The 22,008-nt window shown below is 42.8% G+C and overlaps 1 protein-coding gene across 3 annotated transcripts in view; it reads right to left on the bottom strand.

The window, feature by feature from the left end:
* Positions 1-6,490: 6,490 nt before the first annotated feature.
* SERPINE2 (serpin family E member 2) overlaps positions 6,491-22,008 on the bottom strand; it is a 55,577-nt gene continuing 40,059 nt past the window's right edge. For 2 of the 3 annotated variants that reach the window (XM_036236988.1, XM_036236987.1), the window contains exons 4-9: positions 21,804-22,001; positions 14,421-14,619; positions 12,641-12,741; positions 10,659-10,745; positions 8,231-8,314; positions 6,491-7,233 (exon numbers count right to left, since the gene is read on the bottom strand). In XM_036236988.1, the coding sequence (XP_036092881.1) occupies positions 7,196-7,233; positions 8,231-8,314; positions 10,659-10,745; positions 12,641-12,741; positions 14,421-14,619; positions 21,804-22,001 (707 nt within the window). In that variant the 3' untranslated portion in view covers positions 6,491-7,195. The remainder of the gene's footprint in view (positions 7,234-8,230; positions 8,315-10,658; positions 10,746-12,640; positions 12,742-14,420; positions 14,620-21,803; positions 22,002-22,008) is intronic. The other variant, XM_036236989.1, reaches the window with a different exon arrangement.

Genomic DNA, 22,008 nt, shown 5'->3' with positions numbered 1-22,008 from the left:
TCACTGTAGCAAGCACTGTTCTTAGTTACTGTAACACACTTAATTCAGTAGAGAGCACATCTCGAGAGCGTGTCCTGGTTCTTTAACCCTTTGTGTTCAATTCAGTAATTCTCCAGCTGCAAATTCCCTTTGATTTATTTCTTTTTAACTTTTCAGCGACAGTAATAATTTTTAGCTTCAGTCTGCCAGTAGTCGATTCCAGGAATTAACACAAAGAGCAGGAATTGGGAGCTTAGAATAGGAAAGGTAATATGTTGACACTGACAGCACTTGCCACACAGTCTTTTTATAAAGGAAGATGAAAGACCTTTGGAACTCCTTTCCTGAGACTGGTTAGGAAAGTGGAACTTACATGTTAGAGGTTTACAGCCATCAGAGCTAACGCAGAGACTGTTTGTGGAGTGGAAGTTTTGAGAATTACATAGTTGTTTGAATTGGTAGGTTAAATGCAAGTGAGGTCACTTTTCTTCTGAGAGAGTTAACTCCAATTCCTGACGCAGAGGACCTAACACAGTAGTAGAATGCCAAATTATGTGTGTCATTCACAACAAGTAAACGTGATTTGATAAGCGTCTCATTGACACCAGAGGAGAAAAGAGATTACAGAAGGTTTCTGGGAAGCAAAAGACGGTAAGTGTCCTCCAACCTCTTACTCATCCGGCATATGGAAAATGTCAGATTCTAGCTAGAGTATTTGAATTTTATTTTAGGTGAACAGTTTTTTAAAGGTTTTTAGAGAATTTAGTTGCAAAGTCAGTAATCTCCACCCCCAGTGGTATTACTGATAATGTGGCCCCAAATTTCTCCTGCTTAGGGTGGTCAGCAGGACCTTAACCTGAGGAAACTCCTCAGCCTTAAAGCTCCTAAACTTTGAGTGCTTTTAGATGTGCATATGGAACAGATCCAGCTCCAGTTCGTAAACACAGCTTTGCAAGTAAAGAGATCCAAATCCCTTATGAAGAATGTGCTTTCAACACATTTCTAAGTAAAGTCATCGAACCTAAAAGTTGCACTTTTTAAGAGCGCCCATGAAAATAGGATGGGCTGGGATGCAGAAAACAAATTAACATACTTCGGCGATTCTATATGAATAGTTTGAAACTTGGAACCAACCTGGACAGCTATTTAATCTGCTCTGTGAGAAGAAATCCTACATAAGTTTGATGTGTGGGCAAGAGGAACACAAAGGTTTCGAGGATGTTGTCACAAGGGGTGTGTAACCAAGAGCATTCAGTGATCATTTGGAGGGATGGCTTTTCGACTAAGGTCTAATTCATGTTAAGAAGACAGTCGTTAACGACTGTAGAAGTAGGTATGTGAAAGGATGTAAAAATTCTGTACTTGAATTGGCACCAGAGAAAGACATTAGTCATTTACTTTGAAATTCTGACGCCTTTCTCACCTTTTCCCACTCTCCAGTTCCCAAAGCCCAAAATATAATGGCACTAAAAAAAAGTTCTTAGCCCCAAATTTAAGATTGATGGCTACAGACTCAATTAAATAAGGCTTGTTCTTTTTAGTAAATATTATGGTTTTATTATATGTGTATATAAAATAGGGGCTATTATTCTCAAAGTGTTTTTTGTGGTCGTGAGAAAGCGGACTATTAAACTTCCAAGTTAAGAACGGAATAGGGGCTGTTCATTGTGTTCAGAATGTTTGTTATAGACTTTGGCCACAAGGTGGTGTCCTAGTCCCAGTTCAGAGTTAAATAGCGTGCAAAGTGCCTCTGGGAGACACTGCGTTTTTTCCCTATGCAGAAAAGATTATGTATGAACAGGGCATGTGATTGCGGTGAAGCATGACTTTTCTAGGCCCTCTACAGCTCTAGCATCCTATGACTATGTCTGCAGAAACCAGCTCACCTGTCTTCCCTCAGCATGTAAGGTTGAGAATTTCCCGTATGAACAAGTCACTTCCGGTGCCAAGGTCTGGATGTTTGAGCTCTTTTATCTTTACTGGAAAGAGTGAAAATAGTAGGGCTTCCACAGATAAAACTTTTAAAAGATTTTTATGCTACTTCCCACTTATCTTCATCTTTTGATGATGGAAGAAAATGCACTGCAGAGGCCAGGGAATCTTAGTGTCTGTTGACAGTTTGTAAAACCAGATGTGGATATTCTCATGAGGGCAGGGGCGGGGAGGATCAGCTTACAACCTCCCCCGGCTGAGGAGTGCCCATCTAAAACGCCCAGCTGGCATCACGCTGCCCACGTCTGCGTCCTTACGCCCATTTCATTTTCCTCTCAGCTGCCCTCTGCGGTCTCCCCAAACCTCAGTTTGTAAAGGCCATGAGAATGTTTGGAAGCCACGGTTCTCTCTGTAGAATACCAAGAGGGATTGCCAGATTGAGTCCCATCTTGCGAACTAAGAATTTTTCCAGGAGGACATTCATGCAATCAAAAATCATAATCACAAGCATTCACGCTCCTGGAAAACAGTTGTTTGGTACTAGTGCTGTCTGTGTTTCACTAACACTCTCTCGCTCTTGTTCCTGGGTCCGGTTGCCTGTTAATTAATGATCACTAACAGAAGACTGAGAGTTTTAAGAAAAATTTCTGAGGGAAAGACAATCGAGAAAATTAAAGACATTACCTCAGTCCCTTTTTGAGAAAGAGCTCCATTATTTGATTATTTTCAGAATACCTTCCGACTTCATCTGTTGCTCATAAAACTTGCAAAGTGAACTAATAGGTTTGTTCTAGTGAGTTTTATAGAAGAGACGAGTAATGTCATGGACAGCTAGAGAAGGAGGTTTCTAGTCCGAGGATATGATTCCCTGATTTTCTGATGATGCTTCCTCTACGTAACTTATGGATTTCAGTGTCTCTACAGCGAGACAGCATGTCAGTAAAGGCCAGGAGAAAATTAGCAGTAGACAATACAGTTAAAAAAAAAAAATACAAGCAACAATCAGCAGACTGTCCTTAGATTAACTAACCTGACAATGATGTCTATAGGGCTTCTGACAGCACGCCGCTAGGTCTCGCTTCTTGGTCCTGGGATTTTCTTGCCTAGGAAGAAAAACCACAAAGCCTGTCACCCTTCTCTTTTACCTCTGGTAGCTGGGATTATAAACTTCAAATGGGGGAGACATAGCACTAAGAAATTGAGATTTTCACTTCCATTGTATTAGCTTATTCAATCATCTGCAGACACTGACAGTGTACCTGGTATCATATCCAAGCTCTCTCATCTAGCAAATTTCTCCCTTAAATCACAGCGTATGCATCCTTTGTTCTTCAAGATGTGGGAGAGGGCCAACGAACGGGGCAGTTTGGAGAATCGCTAAAGAAATGGGGCTTGGGAGCCAGTGGTATTTTTTACTGTTTGGCCACTCGAAGTTGGCTCCTGATAACACAGAGTCTTCCGGCATTCCTGGGAAGCTGAGGACATAGAAGTCACCCCCAGCTTACCCAGTGCTCGCCTCTCCCCCTAGTGGTCACCACCGATCAGTCCTTGGAAAGGGGCGTTTGCTATCCTGCTGGTTCAGAGCAAATCCCTGCCCTTCCCACTTCAATTTCTTAGACCCCTTAATGTGGAACTCAAGTGTCATTCAGTTTTTTATTTTCAGAAAAAAGGGTTACTGGTACAAAAGCAACTTCCTGGTGTCTTTTCGTAAAGTTCTTTTACGAATGGCATTTTTCTCAGGTCATCTGTCATCATCTCCCTTTAGGACAAGGACTCAAAGACCATAGAGCTTTCAACTCATTTGGGTCAATGTCTACTCTTTTTTTTCAATTGTGTCTTAGGCAGAATTGAAAGTCCTCATCTTATTGAGTGTCAAGAGTGACCTCACTGGTTGTTGGCCTCAGCTTTTCACAGGTCTACCATTTTGTTACTTTAGGTAAACAGCAGCCTGTCTCCTGTCCAAACTCAATGTGGCATTCTAACCTATATGATAAATTGCTCAAATATCTCCCTAGGAAATAAAGATTCTGACGCCCATTTCCAACACGTGCCCTTCCCCCCACAGCGCACACCACCAATTCTTGGATACCAACTGGGTGTCCTACAATTCGACTCAATTCTGATGCTTTTGCCCTAGCGATGGCATCAAATTCCATAGGTTAAGAGCTCAGGCCCACAAGATCACCCTCTACTTAGGCTGCCAATCACAAGCCCAGGTTATCTATCATCTATGCTTCTCATCAACTGGCTCTCAATCAGAGCTTCCCGTGAACTTGTCCTTGGGTTCGATTAACTTGTTAGAGCAGCTCACAGACCTTAGAGAAATATTTTACTTACTAGACTTCTGGTTTATTATAAAAGGATATAATTCAGGAACAGACAGATGGAAGAGATATGTAGGGTGAGGTATGGGGTTAGGGCACAGAGCGTCCACGCTCTCTCTCTGGTGTGCCAGCCACTGTCCCAGCACCTCCATGAGCTCACCAACCCGGAAACCCTCTGACCCCATCCTGTGGGGGGTTTTATGGAGACTTCAGTACGTGGGCAAAACTGATAACTCAACGGCTATTGGCGATCAATTCAACCTTCAGCGCCATTCATGATCCCTTCTCCCCGCTGGGTCAGGGCTGTTGGACTGAATGTTCCCGCTCTCCAATCATATGGTTGGTTCTAGCAACCAGCCCCATCCTTTGGAGCTTTCCAAAAGTCAACTCATTAACATAACAGAAGACACCTCTGTAGCTCTCAGCACTTAGGACGTTCCAAGGGTTTTAGGAGCTCTGTGCCAGAAGACGAAATACATATTTCATATTATAAATCACAATATCACAGCAAAAACATGACCTTTTACCACAGGTCTATAATTTTTTTCTGGCAATCTCCATATCTTAAGTCTATTCCAGCTTTCCTCAAGCAGTTTCCATAAATTTTATTATTTTGAAGATGAGGCCAACAGACTCATTGACTTACAAGTGCCAAAAGATAAATGTTGAATTATAAAAAAGAATAATCTGAGAGGAAAATTTACCTCCAGTCCAGATTATAAACAGGTTTTAAGAGTCGGTCAGGGTCAGAATCTGGGTATTGACTGGGGAAGAGCTGGAAAAAAAAAGTAAACCAGGAGGATCAAGTGAGAGACTATGTAGTCTGGGAACCTTAAAATTATGATCTTTCCATGACATATTTCCAACTTCTGTATACCATTAATTTGAAACGTTACTATGTAATACACTGAAGAGGCATTCAGAAATGGGAACAGGTACCTCACAATGTAATGTGCCCAGTAAAATGTGACCAATTTCTATTATTGGGGAGCTGCCTATCTGTATCATATAACGGGGCCACTCTTTTAGGCAGATGCTTCTGGTCCTTTCTGGAATGAGCAGTGCTGGTGTCAGGAGCCCAGGAGCTAGGCTTGGCCCTGCAGCCACTTTTCGGTCCTCTCTCTTGGACCAATGCCCACTGGATCCTGCTTCCCTCACTTGTAAACACACCCCCAACCATTAGATACCTTGATGTGCTAGAATTCTCTCTCCCAAGATTACTTAGGGTAAGGATACATTCATTTCTGTACCCCTAGTACTTGGTGCAAAGGAGGTATTTGAATGAATGAATAAATGGAGTGTGTAACTCTCTGATTAATGCGAACACTATTCCTATTTTAAACTATCCAAAGTAATGTAACTAAATGGGATTGGAAAACTGGAAAACCAGTAAACCTGACTCTAAAAAGCATTAATAACTATACTTGCATGTTTGCTAGAGTACAAGTGGTCTGAGATAACCCTTCAAAATAATTTTTTGGTATTTACTCTTAAGTGAGGGAAACAACAGCCCTTCCTCCCCTTTCTCATGGTTAACCAAAGTATCCATACTCAGATAGTTGCAGACAGCAAAGCTCAACCCACCTGACAAAAAAGGAATTACAAATGGCAAATTGGTGGAGTGTTAAAGGTGAGGTTTTAATGTATAAAGAGTGATGAGTACAGTTCATGGGTGAAAAAAAATGTTTTTAAGTTTGGAAAAGAAATATTTTAAACCATTCTGATATAGAAAGATTACCAAAATCTTTACGACATTAGGGGGAAAAAAAAACAGGCAAACAAAAAATTAGCACATTAGAATTACAAAGTTCTCCAAAAAAACAAAGGACAAAAAAAAAAAAAAAAAAAAAAAGACTTGTCGTTTCAAAAAAATAAATGCTCTCGTTTATTAACATCAATGACACATCTACCATTCACTTAGATTTCCAAACTATAGTGGTCCCCAGCCTTTCTTTCTGAGCTGGCTACGAAATCTCCGCTTTTGATGAGACTACTCGCCCTCACTTGAGTGAACGGCAGCTGAGATTCCAGGTGGGTTTATGGAGATAGTTATTCGTCGGAAGTGATCTACAAAGTGAGAAGTGGTGAAGCAGGGAACAGTGTTTGGTTTCCAGGATTAGACAAAAAGGGTAGAGAAAGCCAGGGTTTCGGGTTTTCTGCTGATTGCCTGAATGCAAAGGTTTATTAGAAGAAGCTGAACTCTTTTCCAAAGGCTTCATTTCTTTTGTTATATTTTCAAACAGGAGAGAAATAGATTTTTTCTTTTCTTTTACTACTCATAATACTTTATTTTTTACTTTGTACAAAATACAAAAATGCAAATCCAAAGAGTACAGACCAGTAGTGACAGGCACACTGCACAACAGCAAACCTTGTCTAGCAAGACATTAGTTTTTTAAACTTTATTTTAGTGAATACATGCATTATATAAAACAACGACAACAAGAACAACAAAAACACACAAGAAGACTAGAGATTTTTCTATTTCTACCCCCAAAATAATGCTTACTATCAAGACTTTGGATGAGACAACAACAACAAAAAGAATTAAAAAGGCCAATAATATTTTTTTCATAAAAAAGTAAAAGCTACCATAAAATGTCTTTCCCCACCCCCATCGCACTGATTCAATTTCTTCTGAAAAGCCACACATATAAACGAAACAAAACAAACATCCTGACTTGGACAGTAAATACTCAGTAGTTTAAAGAATCTTTTAGACATCTGGGAGCCTTTCTACTCAGTACTCAGTACAATGTTCCAGCCATCCAGCCCTTTTTTGCCCCCTTTAACAAACATGTCCCAGAATAGAAATGCTTGCATCATCGAGTCTCTGTTCCTAAGAACTAATTTTGAAAAAGAAAGTAATGTGCAAAAATATTTAACAGAACTATGAAAGATGTAGGCAGAGTCTCCCCTTCATAGCAAAGTTGGCTTGGTGCTTTGCTTCCGCATACTCTTCAGGGTTTGTTTATCTGCCCCATGAATAAGAAGGCACCTACGGAGTTAAAAGAAAACAATGCATAACTGTTAAGGACAGTCTTTAAAATAAGATGGAAGGCATATTTAAGGGATGGTCCCTGGGCTCAGTTTAAGCTATTACTCCCAAGGAGTGCTGTGCAATAGGACTTTCTGCAATGATGAAAATGGTTTACACCTTTGTGGTCCAAGATGGTGGCCACTGGTCACTAGTGAGCCCTTGAAATAGAGCAAGTGTGACTAGGAAACTAAATTTTTAATTGTATTTCATTTAAATTAATTAAAAACTAAAGTGAAATAGCCACATGTGGCTACAGGATCCCACAGTGGGCCGTTCGGTTTGGAAGAACACTAATTATGATGTCAAAGATGCAACGAGACAAAAGGATAAAGAACTAGCTCATATTATCGATTAAAAAAAAAAGTAAAAGCTAAAATCTATTAGTTTCTACTCTGTTTCAACATGATACCGCCTTCTCCACAAAGATAATCTTATTTATTCTTCAAAACCGTATGAAGGGGCAGAAATGACTATTATCCTTCAAGTTAAAACTGAAGGACAGAGCCACGTTTGAACCTATGACTCAAAGCCAAGGTCAACTGAGCTGACAGTTCTCAGGTCGTAGCCATAGTGGGCTTACAAAGGTTGAGCACATCTAGCTTCTTGCAAAATTTAACTACTGCAATTGTAAAACACACACACACACACACACACACACACACACACACACACACACCAAAAGTGCCCCAGACGGCTGCAGAGCTCTCTGTATGTTAAAAATAAAATAAATCAGAACAAACCAAAATCTTGTCCTTGTTTAAAAGATTCCATCACACTCAGTAAACACGGCCTGATTTTCCTCTCTTTTCAAGGTGAGTGGTTATATTATTTGAGGCATTTGTGATCGTTGCCACGTGGGGAACAGACTGAAAGTAGCACTGTTGGATTTACCTATAACAACACACCTTTCTGAATTCTCACAGTCTGTGAACAATGGGAGAGGAGAATTGCTTACCTGTAGGATTATGTCGGATGAAAAATAGAAAAGGTCTGTCCACTATAAACCAGGGAGGTGACGACCTTGCAATTAGAATTGCTGCTATGGAAAAAAACAGAGAAACACATTGTACATCTAGCCCGAGGCCGGCAAGGCAGCTGGGCCCAATGGATCCTCGATGCTGGTTTGCGAGGACACACTTGATTCCTGTCCCACAGGCTGGCCATGTTACAACAGGCCCAAATGTCCCCATTTACTGGACGCCCACCGTGGGCCAGGCTCTTTATCTTTATCATTTCATTTATTCCACACAAGCACCATCTTCTTTAATCAAAGTATTTACTCCGCATAAGGCTTCCATGAGGCTTAAATGACCAAACATATTACAGCCTTTAGAACAGTGTTTGCCACTTAACACCCAATGTGTGTTCACGCTATCGGCTGTTTTTTTTAATCGTACCATCTGCCTTCCTGACGAAGGCCCTGGTCCTCTCAGCCTATCCAAATCCCTTCCATACGCCAAGGCCCAGCTCCGCTCTCAACCGGTTTCCTTTGCGCTGGGAAACACGTCACTCATGCGGGACCTGCTATGTTGTGGATCAGCTCATCTGGTGCAGACTTTGGCCTTACGAAGCAAACTTCTTCAGGCTCATGGTCTTACACGTGCCTACTCTGCCATGCTTACCAAGAGTGGCTCCAATCTAATATGCCTGTGACAAGGCCTTGCAGGAGGGTAGTGCCAGGCGTAACTGCCCTACGCTTGCTAACAGGGCCCGGTCCTCTGGTTCAAACCCCAGAAAGCATTAACGACTTGGGTTTGGGGTTACAAAAGAAACATCTGCAGCTATGCTGGGGTGAACCACTCATCCCAAGGCTATTAAAAACAGCTCAGTGGGTAGCAGGTGTCATGAACTAAATAGCATCCATTCAAAATTTGTATATGGAAGCCCTAATCCCCAGTGTGGCTGTACTTGGAGACAGGGCCTTTAAGGAGGTATTTATTTAAATGAGGCCATGAAGATGGAGCCCTGACCCAATAGTACTGGTGTCCTTACAAGAAGAGAGGGAGACCCCAGGGATGTGACACACAGGGAAAGAACACAGTGAGACGGTGGCCATCTACAAGCCAAGGTGAGAAGACTCAGGAGAAACCAACCCCGCCAACACCTTGATCTTGGACTTCCAGCCTCCAGAACCGTGAGAAGTAAATCCCTGTTGCTTAAGCCACCCAGTCTCTGAAACTTGTTACGGCAGCTCTTGCAGGCTCCAATAGCAGGGCTGGCTTCATAGGCGCGTGACCTGGGCGGGGACACAGGGCCCCCCACACTCACAAGGACCCTGCACTTGGTTTAGTGCTCTGCCACTGCTGTCTCGAAATTCTTAGTAAGGTTTGAACAAGGGGCTCCGCATTTTTATTTTGCTTAGGGCCCTGCAAATCATGTAGCCAGTGTTGACAGTTTAGTATACTAGTTACCAAAAGTGGTCTGGGACTTTGGCAAAATTTAGATGTCATTTATAATCACCTAGAAAAGACAAAAGGCATCTTGAAAATTCCAAGCCCTCTTATTCTAGGTCTTTGTTTTAAATGCTATTCTAAGGGAATAAAAATTGAACTGTTATTTTAGAAAGGTAATAAATTGTCTATTGTGGGTATAAATGGTACCTTTTAATAACCAGAGATATCTGACCCAGTTACAAATGTAGCTAAGATATTCACTTTATGAGCTGCAAAGCTTGGTCTTATTTATTCAGCCAACCTCATATGGATAATTATGGGGTAAAAAAAAATAAAAACAAAAACAACTTAAGATGGTTCTATTTTCTCCTTCATTATATAAGCCATCAAGGAGAAAGCAGATGTGGATGTTCTAATTATCAAGAAAGGCTGCAAAACAGTCCTGCTGTAATTCAACAGTTGAGTGCTAATTCTTCACTTCGCCCTGGATAAACCTGACTATTTTCCTATTTGTAGTTGCTATTACTTTAATTTCAATCTGAAGATTGGACTTTTTTTTTTTTTTTTTTTTTTTTTTGCCAATAACAAGGTTCAGCAAATGACTGTGCATAGGCCAAGTCTACGGGTCAGATCCTGCTTTAATAAAAACACAACCACACCCATTTCTTGTATCATCTGTGCTGTTTCCTCACTACAATGGCAGAATTGGAGACCCTACAGCCCACAGAGCGGAACCTACATACTGTTTAGCTGTTTACAGAAAGTTTGTCGACCCTCATCCCAGGGGAACTTCTCTCATCGAAGTGCTTTCTCTAAGGAAACAGACTCTGAGCTTCATGGACACAGGTCCTTAACCTGTCTAAATGCACCACAGTCTCCCGATGGTCAACCTACAGTGCCCGGGTGGAGGCTGATGTGTGAACCAGAGACGCCTGGTTCCCACGCCAGGTCCAGCCACCTCCCTCGCCCCCACCACGTGCCCCGGCTTACCTGTGACTGCTGAAGCCCTGGTTCCATCTTCACTGACTTCGATTTTTGCTTTTTGAAAGATTTGAGAAACATGAAGATTTTCTGACCCTGTTTCCAGAAAATAAGACAAAAACAGCGTATGTTTGATATGCAGGCTCGCTGTTTAACCTCAGCCATGGCAAATTCCAGTTCTTAAAAGGTGTAAGACACGATTTCTTACAGTCCCAGTGATTAAAGGAGTGAGGATGACTGTCACCTGCGGTGTATTTGTCTCTGCTGAGTGAACTGTGACATCACGTCATGGGGGCCAGCCCCAGACCCCAGAGATGTTAGTGTTTCTGGAAATTCAACTCTGATCACTAAGGATTTTACGAAAAAAATTAAAAGAGAGGGGCTTGAAAAAAGGAAGCCCGTTTTTCCAGAAGCGGCAAGCCAACATTATTTTTCATGTACAAGATGTCAGATCCAGGAAGGATTTCAGATGGCATTTACAGATGGGGAAACTGAGGCCCAGGGTGTTGAAAAAAAAAAAAACTCTGCCCTCAGATCACATGGCTAGTCAGTGGCTGAGTAACTGCTGGCTTCTCATACTAAAGCCACTCATCTTGTGGGCATAGTAGTGAGAGAAGAGAACCCAATATAAGAGTCTGGACTGTGCGGCGGGCCACACTCAAATGAGAACGGCAGGTAGGGCTGTTCTAACCCTCGTGTGCAATTCCTCCTCGCGAATTCACGCACCTTCTCAGCACGTCTTTCCCATTCCAGCAGCGCCCGCTGGGCGCAGCTTTCAGGGGCAATGCGAACGGAAGTTCATGTCGGCCTTGACTGGACGTTAAGTGCGGATGCAAAGGGAAAAAGTGGTTTTTGCGTCATTGGGTTTAAGGCGTCCGCACTGATGCTCGGCGGTAATGTGATTGACCGATGGTGAGTGAGAGGCTCTATGGCAGGGCCCAAGTCACCTCCAAGGTTAAATGGAACTTCTCGGGACGACTTCGAGCACTTGGTCTCCCCTCTGAACACCTGTGAGCTTCCCGGGGACACTACGTAGGACACTATGTAGGATAACCCTGAAGGGGAAATTCAAGTAAAAACGGTGCTTCTCAAACGTCACTGGGCTGAGGAACATGGTAAAGTGAAGATTCTGATTCAGCAGGTCTGGGTCAGACCCAAGACCGTGCATTTTAAAGAAGCTCCCACGTGACGAGAATGCCACTGGGTAGGCATGAGCGTTCGGTTAACAGGGCTGAGGGCATCGGGACATCCATGGAGCTGCCCTTTCAACCGGGGGAGTAGAGTTTATGCCCAGGACAGGCATGTAGGTGTTCATTACTAACCGAGGTTGGTAATGAATGAATTCTTCCTCAAGGGGAAAAGTACGAAGTGGAGGACAAATAATGTATAAGCCACGACTTTTTTTTTTTTTTTTTGAAAGGAGGCTGTTATGCTCCAAATTAAAAAGACAAAGGACTGACCATTCAAATATAAATCCCAAAACAAGGTACCTATATTGGCAGGTGAAGGAAAATCATACCAGCTATGTCCTGGATGTTTTGGCAAAAAAAAAAAAAAAATTCAAATCAGATTCCTTTGAAGTTATAGTATCCCAGATTAATGCCGAAACACTTATTTAGATATACCACGTGCTCCCCAATCTTGATTTTGCAAACACAGGAAAAAAGTTTGCGTTAAAAAAAAAACAAACTAATATCTAATTGAAAGCCAAATTTTTAGGTAATAGAGACAATATACAAAATACTTCCTTAACTGTGTAGAGTCGCTCGGGCTTCACATCAAACATACATGTGAAATGCAGGGACGGCTGACTTACGATGATTTAAATGACTAAGGGTCAATGGCATCACTGGGTAACAGATCGCATTAAACTGTGGAGAGTTTTAAGGCAACACACTCCTAATTTTGACCTTTACTTTCTGAATAAATCAGAGACTCAGTTTATAACACAGTCTTCACAAATTGAAGGATAAGTTTTAAACTGAACGTACTTGAGATTTTTGCAAAATTTGCCTTTAATGGATCGAACATGTCGACGATGCCAAGAGCTTTCAGTGGCTCCTTCAGGTCTGTTTGGGTTACGGCTGTGAACCTGGCATGAAAGCAGAAAATAGACGGAAACAATCATTAGACTATACGTGATACAAAAAGATATAATCGATGCCAGTGGAAAAACGTTTATCGACAGATTTTTTTTTAAGGACGCTCTGAACAGCAGTCTAAATTGTATTGTAAATTTTAATCCCTAAATTTAAATACCAGGTTAAGTACGGAAAAACTCATCTCTCGAACGCTTAGCTGGGGAAATAAGCAGCACATATAGAAACGGCCAGCAGGGCTGTTCTCACCCTCATGTGCAACAGGCTCCCTATTTCGGTACTCAGGAGCATCTTCTCTTACGCCGACAGGGAGAAGCAGGGTGTTGACAAGCGTCTCGCACTCTGCAGTATCTATAGTTCTCCCCCATGTCCAACCAAAGAGCCATCGTCTTGGATGCTGTAAGAACTACCATCTTACTGGGATTGGGGATGGTCAAAAGACAAGAGATACATCCCTGCTAGTTCATGTTGGGATCCTAAAAGCATTTAACTATTAAAATGAGAACAAGCCTTAGGAACGGGTGTCATGGGATGAGATCTGGGTACAGTATGGGTTTCTTGGATATTTGTAGGCTATCTGGCATTACAGCCAGTTGTATGTCATCTATTAAACCTATCAACGTAAAACATTTTACCAGATTTTATTGCATCCTATGGGAGGGCAGCAGGAGTAGGTGAGCAGACTCTCATCATAGATGGGCTATAAAGGTAATTTACCATCCTAATTGTATGTACAATGTCACTATCTTGTTCGTTTATATCAAGCATTGCCTGTGTGAAGACTTATAACAAAAAATAACCTTGGGAGGATTACTAGTACTTATTATCAGTGTACTCTGATTTCTTAACTCAGTGGCTGGAAATTAAAAACGATTAGAACTGGAAGGTACTGCCACCACCACGGAAACCTGGGTGGTTAAAAGCCCTAGGGACTGGCAGAACGCTAATGTTAAAAAGCTCATACAAAGGAGACATCATTACGTCTTTCACAGATTTAGGCAAAGCATTCTCCGACCTTTTAGAAATTTAGGATTCAAACAGAATTTGGGATTACTTTTCCCTTGGATTCAAGTCATAAGAGCTCAAATTCTACCTATATTATATGTTCAGAGTATAACAGAAGAAAAAAAAAAAAACTTGCCTGGAATGTAAGAATTCTGCCTGGGTGGTTTCAAAATATTTTCCTACCACCTAGATTTTGGACCGTGGTCTTTAGCAACTTCTAACTAAGATGCAGGTAACCAAAATGAAACTCCTTATCAAGACACATGGCACACTACTAAACTTTAGTGCATTTTCATCACACCAATATGATATGCACGTTTTCCAGTCTTTTGAACAGAATGAGATACGCTCAAAGCTTTGCAGTGGCATGTGAGCTTGTGGTTTTGCGAAGGCTCAAAGGCCAGGCTGCTTTCTCTCCTTCTCCATTGTCATTATTTTGCCCTATTAGAGGCACCGGGCGGGGGGCAGGGGGGGGGCGAAGGGGCAGGTACAAACTTTAAAAAAAACACAGCCTTGTATTCCCACCATGCTGATTTCTGCAAAATAAAATGGGCTTCGTGATGTGCCGTATTTCAGCCTTGTGTGGTCTGGTAATGGACACGATCCCTCTCTCAAGGACTGAGCACTCCTCCTGCTGTTTTCTCTTTTAGGGAAAGGAGTTACTTACTTGGGCAGGATGACCTGCACCCGCTTGGGCACCATCATGCTCTTCCAGCTGTCGATGGTCTTGGTGCTGATGTGAGGGATGATGGCCGAGAGTGGCGTGGAGCTCTCGCTCGGCAGCGCAATCAGCATGCTGATGCTATCCCCGTGGTAGGGTAATTCAATGAAGTTGTACCATAAGCCGCTGGGGGTGCTTGTCGACCCTAAAGAAATGAGAGGCAGGTTCAGTGTATCCTTGATGACTTCCAGACGTGGCATGAGTGGCTGCCGATCACCAGGGTAGCTTCAGAGGGAAGAGAGCAACTCAGTTTGAGAACCTCTGTTTTCCAAAAAATAGCTTCCTTAGAAGGACAAAAATAAGGACAATTACTTTTTCCTTCCTTGGTAAAGAATTCCCTTTCTTCAGTCTAGACACGTCTTAACAGAATGCCTTTGGGCGGCACTAACATTACATTAATTCTGTTGAGTAGAATTTAACCAGATCATAAGGCCTCTTAGAATACGGTGCTTTGCAAGAAGCTGACCCTCACCATATGAACAAAGGAATGAACTTGAGCTTCCCTTAGAATGATTCTTTTGGCTGAGCCTACGTGTTGGACTTGTTGAAGAGAATGGAGAGGGGGCCCACTCTGTGCCAGGCTCATACCAACTACCCCTCGAACACACTGAGGATCTACAATTTTGCACACGGTTGATATAAGCAGTCTATTTGACTGCTGGGGAGGCCACGTTAGAGAAATGAAGTAACCCGCCAGGAAACACGTGGCTAAGACGTGGAACACTGGGACTCAGACTCAGTATGTCTAATGCCAAAGTCAGTCTCCCTCTTTCACTACTGTGACTCCCTACTCATTCTTCATCCATTCCAATAACTATCAATAGGGCTCTCAGATACTTGCGCTTACTAATAAAAACCCAAGAATGATTTAAACCAGCATTTGTCGAAATGTCATCCAGGGAACATACGACCCGTAAGATGCTCAGTAGACAAAAAGGATTCCAAGTCCCAGTAAGTTTAGGATGCACTGGACCCTTGACTTGATTCTTCTGGCAGTCTGATAATGTATGTCAGTATTATAAAGGTTCTGAGATATTCTGAAGAACACTGTTGAACTCTAGTTACCCTCGGGTGTTCCAAACTAATTTGATCTTAGAACCCTTTTAGCCCACGTAAAATATTGAAAACTTTTAGCCACTGAGGAGCACACTTGAGCATCGCTGATTAGTGTGGATGAACGTGTTGTTATGGAGGACGCTGGGGAGAAGCCCAGCTCGTGGGTGCAGGGTCCAGAGAGGCTACTAACTCCCTGGGAAAGGACTCTTCCACACGGCATGCCCTAGGAACCCATGAAACCTTCACATTGGGCATGCAATGAGAGAGTTATCAAAACTAATGAGTGAGTGGAAAAACCAGCATTTCTAGATTTATGGTAGATTTCTGGAAAGTTTTATTAAACAGTTCAAACTTCTTAAGAAGAACTCAGTGACCTTGGTAAAGCTACCTAACCTCTGTGCACAGAGTATGGAGGAGGGAGCTGCCAGGGGTATTAAGTGTGTAGGGTTTTTGTGATGATTAAATGAGAAAAAATGTGTAAGGTACTTAGCCAGACCTGGCCCATGGTGAGTGCCCACTGACGCTGGCCCCTTCTTCTGCCTTCTCTAAATGACCTAGAAGGACACCAAACTTAAGGAAGGAGGAACAGAGAAATCAAGTTTCTCTCATGATGTTCACTTGTCTTTTCTTTGGGGACAACCTTTGCTAATCACCGCACTTGAGACGGGGGACATCAATAAGCCAGGTCTCCATAGATGAGGGTTGGGAGGAAGGGACGGAGGAAGAGAGAGGGAGAGAGACAGCCAACTCTGTCAAATAACACTTTTAGCTATCAAATGTGTTTTAAAAAAAAAATAGTGAAGCAATTAGAATGCATGTCACTACAGGATGACATTGCCGATTCTCCTGAAGGGAGACACATGTGGGCAATCCGTGGAGCATTTAGGATACTCTGTTCTCATCTTGCTTCAGGGCTGTGTGGAACCGGTGGCCCAGCCTCAGCTCAGGGTGCTCAGGAACTGTCACTCTAGCCTGGGTTCTTTCTAGGGGCTACCGACAATTTAAACATAGGATCCTTTGTCTTTACTTTTACCTTGCATGATATAACGGTCTCAACAGACACTGAAACGTCAGTGGCAAGGTGAGAAAAAAAGGCACTTCCTAATAAGCCCTTTAATCCTCAAAGAAGACATTAGGTCTCTAGTCAGGCAGAGCTAATTTTTAGAAACTGTGAAATTTGGAAAGCAGTTCATAAATGATTACTCCAGGGCATGGAATTAGGACCTGGAGGCATTTGTTAAATACCTCTAGAAATATTTAATGTTCTGATAAGGATGCGGGGCATGAATAACAAAACCGAGGAGCTGGGGTGTGTTGGGGTGGGGGCCAGCTTCTACTTCCATCAGTTAATCCAGCCTCGACTGGATACATCATTAATTAATCAATAATATGAATAACTGTTAGCCATTTGGCATCCAGGCACTCACGTCTGCCTGACGATTCACTTCTCCTTGGCCCCACGTCTGCCTCTGATCAAAGGCACTGATACAAACGTCAGCTAGGGCGCAGCAGAACATACCCCTCACACGCTCATCTTTATTTGGTGGCTTGAGGGGCCAGGAGACAAAGTAACACCTTTCCTCTCCTTCCAACACTAAGGTGCTGCGTTCGCAGCCTCGTTTGATAGAGGACAGGCGCTGGGGTGAAAGACACAAGATCTGGACCTACGAGAGCTGGATTCAAATCCTGACCCGGACACAGGCTGGCTCTGGGACTTGGGCAAATTCCTTAACTCCGGGTCTTCGTTTATCTATCTGTTTCACTAGGTTTAGAGTACCTGTCTTACAGAGTTGGTGTGAAAATTAAATGAGAAAACATATGCTCAGTGCTTACTTAGCACAGCGGCCGCACATAGCGAAAGCTCTCATCTACTGACGTCAGCAGCTTTGCGAAACTTCACCTCTTGGGTGTTAAGTCGCTGCTCCAAAGACAGTCAACCCAGCAGGAGAAACCACACGGACTACAGTGGAGCACAGCCCCCAGGGCAGGATGAAAGAAAAGGGAACTTGGGAACCTGGTGTCAGAGCAGGGGGCCCTCACCGACCCCCATCTCTTCCTTTGAAAATGTCCTGCTCCAGGCCCTCCGTTCTTTATCCTCTGGGAAGTAGACTGACTGTTCTTTAAAGAGGTTAATTTCTGGAATATATAATAACGTGAACAAAAGCAGGCTGGTTCAGTCTAAAAAGAATAATAAAAGATTTAAAAAGGGGAAAAGCAGTCTTTTCTCTTAGATGAATGGGGATCAACAAAACCTTTAATGAGGAATCATTAGGCAGAGAATCAAGTATTAAAAAATACAGAGAAGACTTAGAACTTTCTGTAAGTGGCATTTTGGGGATGATCCAGTTTTTCTGGAAAGCTCTCTAAAGCATTCTGATTCCTATTTGAAGGCCTACAAGGGAGGAAGTAGTAACTAGGCTGAAATGTTAAGAACTCTTCTAGGCCTATAAAATCAGAATATTTTAAATATTTAATATCGGGAAAGCCTTAAAGCCGAAAGTCTCTCTGATGCCCTTTTACCACGAGTAGCTTTATGGACTTCCTGAGTTCTTAAGGAACTGTTCGGGCTATACTTCTGTAATACTGAAATATATAGTTGGAAAAAAGATGACAACAAATAGATCCACTGCCTGTAGCCTGTGCTCGGGCTGGAGCGCCAAGAGAATGTGGGGAGAGTTGATGCCGAAGGAGGTGTGGCTTAAGCTTTAAGCACCTGGGTGAGTAGGGATGCCACCTCCTGAGCTAAGGAAAACTGGGCAAAGAACTAGGTGGGAGAGGGCAATGACACATATATTGATGGAACCAGGACCTAAGAGACAATCAAGTGAATAAGTAATACGGTTAGGTAGGTATAAGCTGGAAGTTCAGAGTGGATTCTAGAAATATACTGATACATTGTCTGTTTTCACGTACACATTCGGAATTCTTTGTGGTCTTTTTAAAAATAAAATAAAATAATCCCTCTAGGTCTTCACACATAACCATAAAAACAAACAAACAAACAAATCTGTAATAACTTCGACTCAGCCATTCCTATGTAAGGAAATTACCGTTAGAAGTTCTGACACACGGATCTAAAGGTTTATGTAGGAGAATTCTCACCCAAGTGCTATTTGTTATGGGAAACAAGTAAATGGCCACCCATAAGCTATTATGGTACATTTTTACCACGGAATATTATGCAGTTGATAAAAGGATCAAGCAGATTCACATGAATTGACATAAAAAGTTTTCCGAGATACACTATATAGTGAGTAGAGCAGATTACAGAATAGAAATTAAGGTGTAATCCTATGTATACAAAAGTCTTATAGACTTACTTTATATATCCATACAAATGGTCTCAAAAGATACACCTAGCACTTAATAGGGGTTTTTATGCTGGGGAATGGGCGGTAGGGAAACGTTTACTTTCTGCCTTATATACTGTTCTATTTGAGCATTTTGCAGTGAGCAAGACATACACTTCTACCAAAAAAAAAGATTTGAAGGCTTTTTTTTTTTTTAATAGAAAAGTTTCTCTCCTCAAAGTGCTTATATACTTTATTGCACTTAAGTCAAGAAGTGTGTCCTACCCATTTTGATTGTTGCTAAGTGGATCTCCTCAGAGATCTTGGTGACATCGTGGGGCACTGTAATGTTTTGGCAAAGTGACCAAGAATAGCAAGGCTGGGCGAAGCCTCGGCAACGCTTGGCAGGTGGCGCCGGAAGCTGCATGTGTGGCTCTGGGCAGGGCGGCCTGGCTCGCCTCAGCTAGGACTGCCCACTGCGGAGCGCTGGCCGGCCACACTGGCCGGCCAGTGATGAGACGGGGGAAAATGGGTGCCGGGCTAAGCGGGGTGTCGTCATGAAAACGAACGCCTGCTTGGGGCCGTCACGGACAGCTGTGGTTTCTTCGCAGCCGCGACAAGACAAACCTGCCCCGCATTTCCGTAAGAAGCGGCTTTGTTGGCCAACGTGGGAAACCAGGGCACCTGTGACACCCTGTATTCTGATGCATGGCCCACGAGGAAACCTGGGTTCCGATTCCAGGTCGCTCAGGAAAAACCCGAGGACAGGCATAGAACGGAGAGCTGGGAGGAGGGTGACCACGCGCTGCTCCCCGCGTTTACCTGTGAGGGATGAGAATGGCGGAGAGATGCGGACGATCGTGCTCTGTGCCGGATTCAGCCCAGATTAGTCAGAGTCCGACAGGAAATGGGTCATGTAAGCAGAGGTTAATGAAGGCACTACTTACAAATCATGAGTGGAGCACAGAGAAACCATTAAAGATAGAACCCTGGGCTACAAACACTGGGGCACCACTACCAGCCTTCAGGCTGGGAGGGGCGAGGGAGGAGGAGGTGACCCCGAGAGAAAGACCTGCTGGCAGCCCCTGATGGCAGGAGCTAAGACCTTGGTGGAGAGATGCAGTGGCCTTAGTGACTGCAGGGAGAAGGCTGGGAAGCCAGTGCCCGAGCCCTCTTTCCTCCCTAACCCCTGTCTACTGCTGAGTCACCTCGCTAGCCAACCCAACAGGAAGGCCCAGGACAAGGGAGCCCACCGATGCAGCCTCCTGGGGGCTCAGAACAGGGTGGAGAAGGGACAGCGCGAATCAGGGAGGACATCCAGCATACAGCAGTTATGTAGAACGTGAACCTTTAACAGGAGTGGACTTGTATGTTACTCTCTGTAAAATGCACACGTATATTCTCAGACAAATCAGTTCTTAATCATATAGATGCCTGGGAGATGCAACTTCCTCTCTGGGAATATCCTACATACTCAATTAAAGTGTATTATAGTCATTCCTGTAAACACCAACATTTAATTTTTCATGGGAATGTCTACAGAATCCTTGCATTTTAATCTTTGACTACTGACGTATTTGCTATTTTTCAGCAATAGAAACAGAGAGTGAATGAGGTCCCTTCGCTTTTTATTTTAGTAGAATGCAGAATGTGTATAAAGATTGACCTCAGATAAAATTTACTTTGGATCTGAGCTGGTGGCCATGCTGGAGTTTCGATTTAGTCTTTCTGGGTAACTTAACCTGAGAGTGATTTGGGGGCAAAAAAGAGCCTTTTATTATTTATTTTCAGTTGCTTTGTACGATACCTTTCCACACAACTTTTAAATAAATATTATCTTTTTAAAAAAATTTACTGAGTCAATGACAAGTGATGAATGACAAGCGAGAAGGAGAAGTGACTTTGTTTTTTGTGTCCCTCACACGAGTCATTCCCTAATTTAAAGAATCAGGCTGATGTGATGTGAGCTGTACGTAAAGCTAATATATACTGAACATGCAAAGGAAATACTTGGGGCCCCTATGTCCAGGTATAGGTTGAAGACATCAAGGCTAACTTACGAAGGAAAAGGAAGACCACTTAAATTGGACCGTTAGTGCTTCCGTGAAACCAGACTTAAAAGGTAATCACCAGACTTAGTTACCTATGCCGTGGAAATGACGGCAGAGATGCGTCATTTTTTTTTCTTTATTGTAAACATGATCCATATCATTAAAAATTTCGAATTCAGATAAAGAAAAACAATCATTCGATATGCTACCACTGTTAGCATTTAACATGTCTCTACAGGCGAAGGAATCTGTAGAAAGTATTTTATATCAGTGAGAGGAATCTGCATCTGCTGTTCTCTAACTTGTTTTTTGAAATCGACCATATTTATATTACCTTTCTACTTATATAAATTAAAGTCTAACTCTCACGTGTGTTAGCTATCTGTCTGTAACCTGCTTCTTATTTATTTGCTAGTGTGTGATTAACTTTAGTCTCAGCGCCCCAGAGGGTGGCTGCGGGGGGCAATGACTCCAGGGAGTCCTCCGGACCACGGCTCCTGGCCACCAGCAGAGCTCAGGGACACCACTTCCCCCAGCGCCAGCCACAACTGAGCTTTGTTGATCTTCCTAACTTCTGCAAATCTGATAAGTGGAAGAGAAACCTAATTTTTACTTTTATTTCTAATTTGGTAATGGAAGAATACTAATGATGAATTGATAATATTTTTATCTGTTTAGTGCCCATTGATGCTTATTTGTGAATTGCCCTTTCATCTTTATATTCCAACCTAAAAGCTTATGCGTGTTACCTACTGATATGTATTCTTTGTAAATAGATTTGCCATGAGCTTTTGAAAGAACCCTTCCCTCCCCTTCTTGGATGATTTTTAAAAACATAAACAGGCGGATTTGCTCCTGAGCTAAGAAAAGGCACATGGGCCTTTCCGCAGCTGGCATGCTCTGAAGCCGAACCTCGCCAGGTATGAACTCACCACTCTGAAACAAGGAGAGCTGGGCCAGCATCGGCACTTGATAGGACTTCCCGTCGGCTGCCACAAATGTCCGTTTCTTCGTGTTCTCGGGCCGAAATCGAGATTTCCACAGACCCTTAAAATACAGGGCGTTAACCAGGACCATCTTGGTCAGCGCACTGTTGATAAGGTCCGGGGACAGCAGGTTGTCGATCATACCTGTGAA

This window comes from Rousettus aegyptiacus, unplaced genomic scaffold (assembly GCF_014176215.1).
Source record: "Rousettus aegyptiacus isolate mRouAeg1 unplaced genomic scaffold, mRouAeg1.p scaffold_m13_p_2, whole genome shotgun sequence".
NCBI classification, from domain to species: domain Eukaryota; kingdom Metazoa; phylum Chordata; class Mammalia; order Chiroptera; family Pteropodidae; genus Rousettus; species Rousettus aegyptiacus.
Note: the sequence above shows the minus strand (reverse complement) of the source record. Positions and strands in the feature narration are given on the sequence as shown.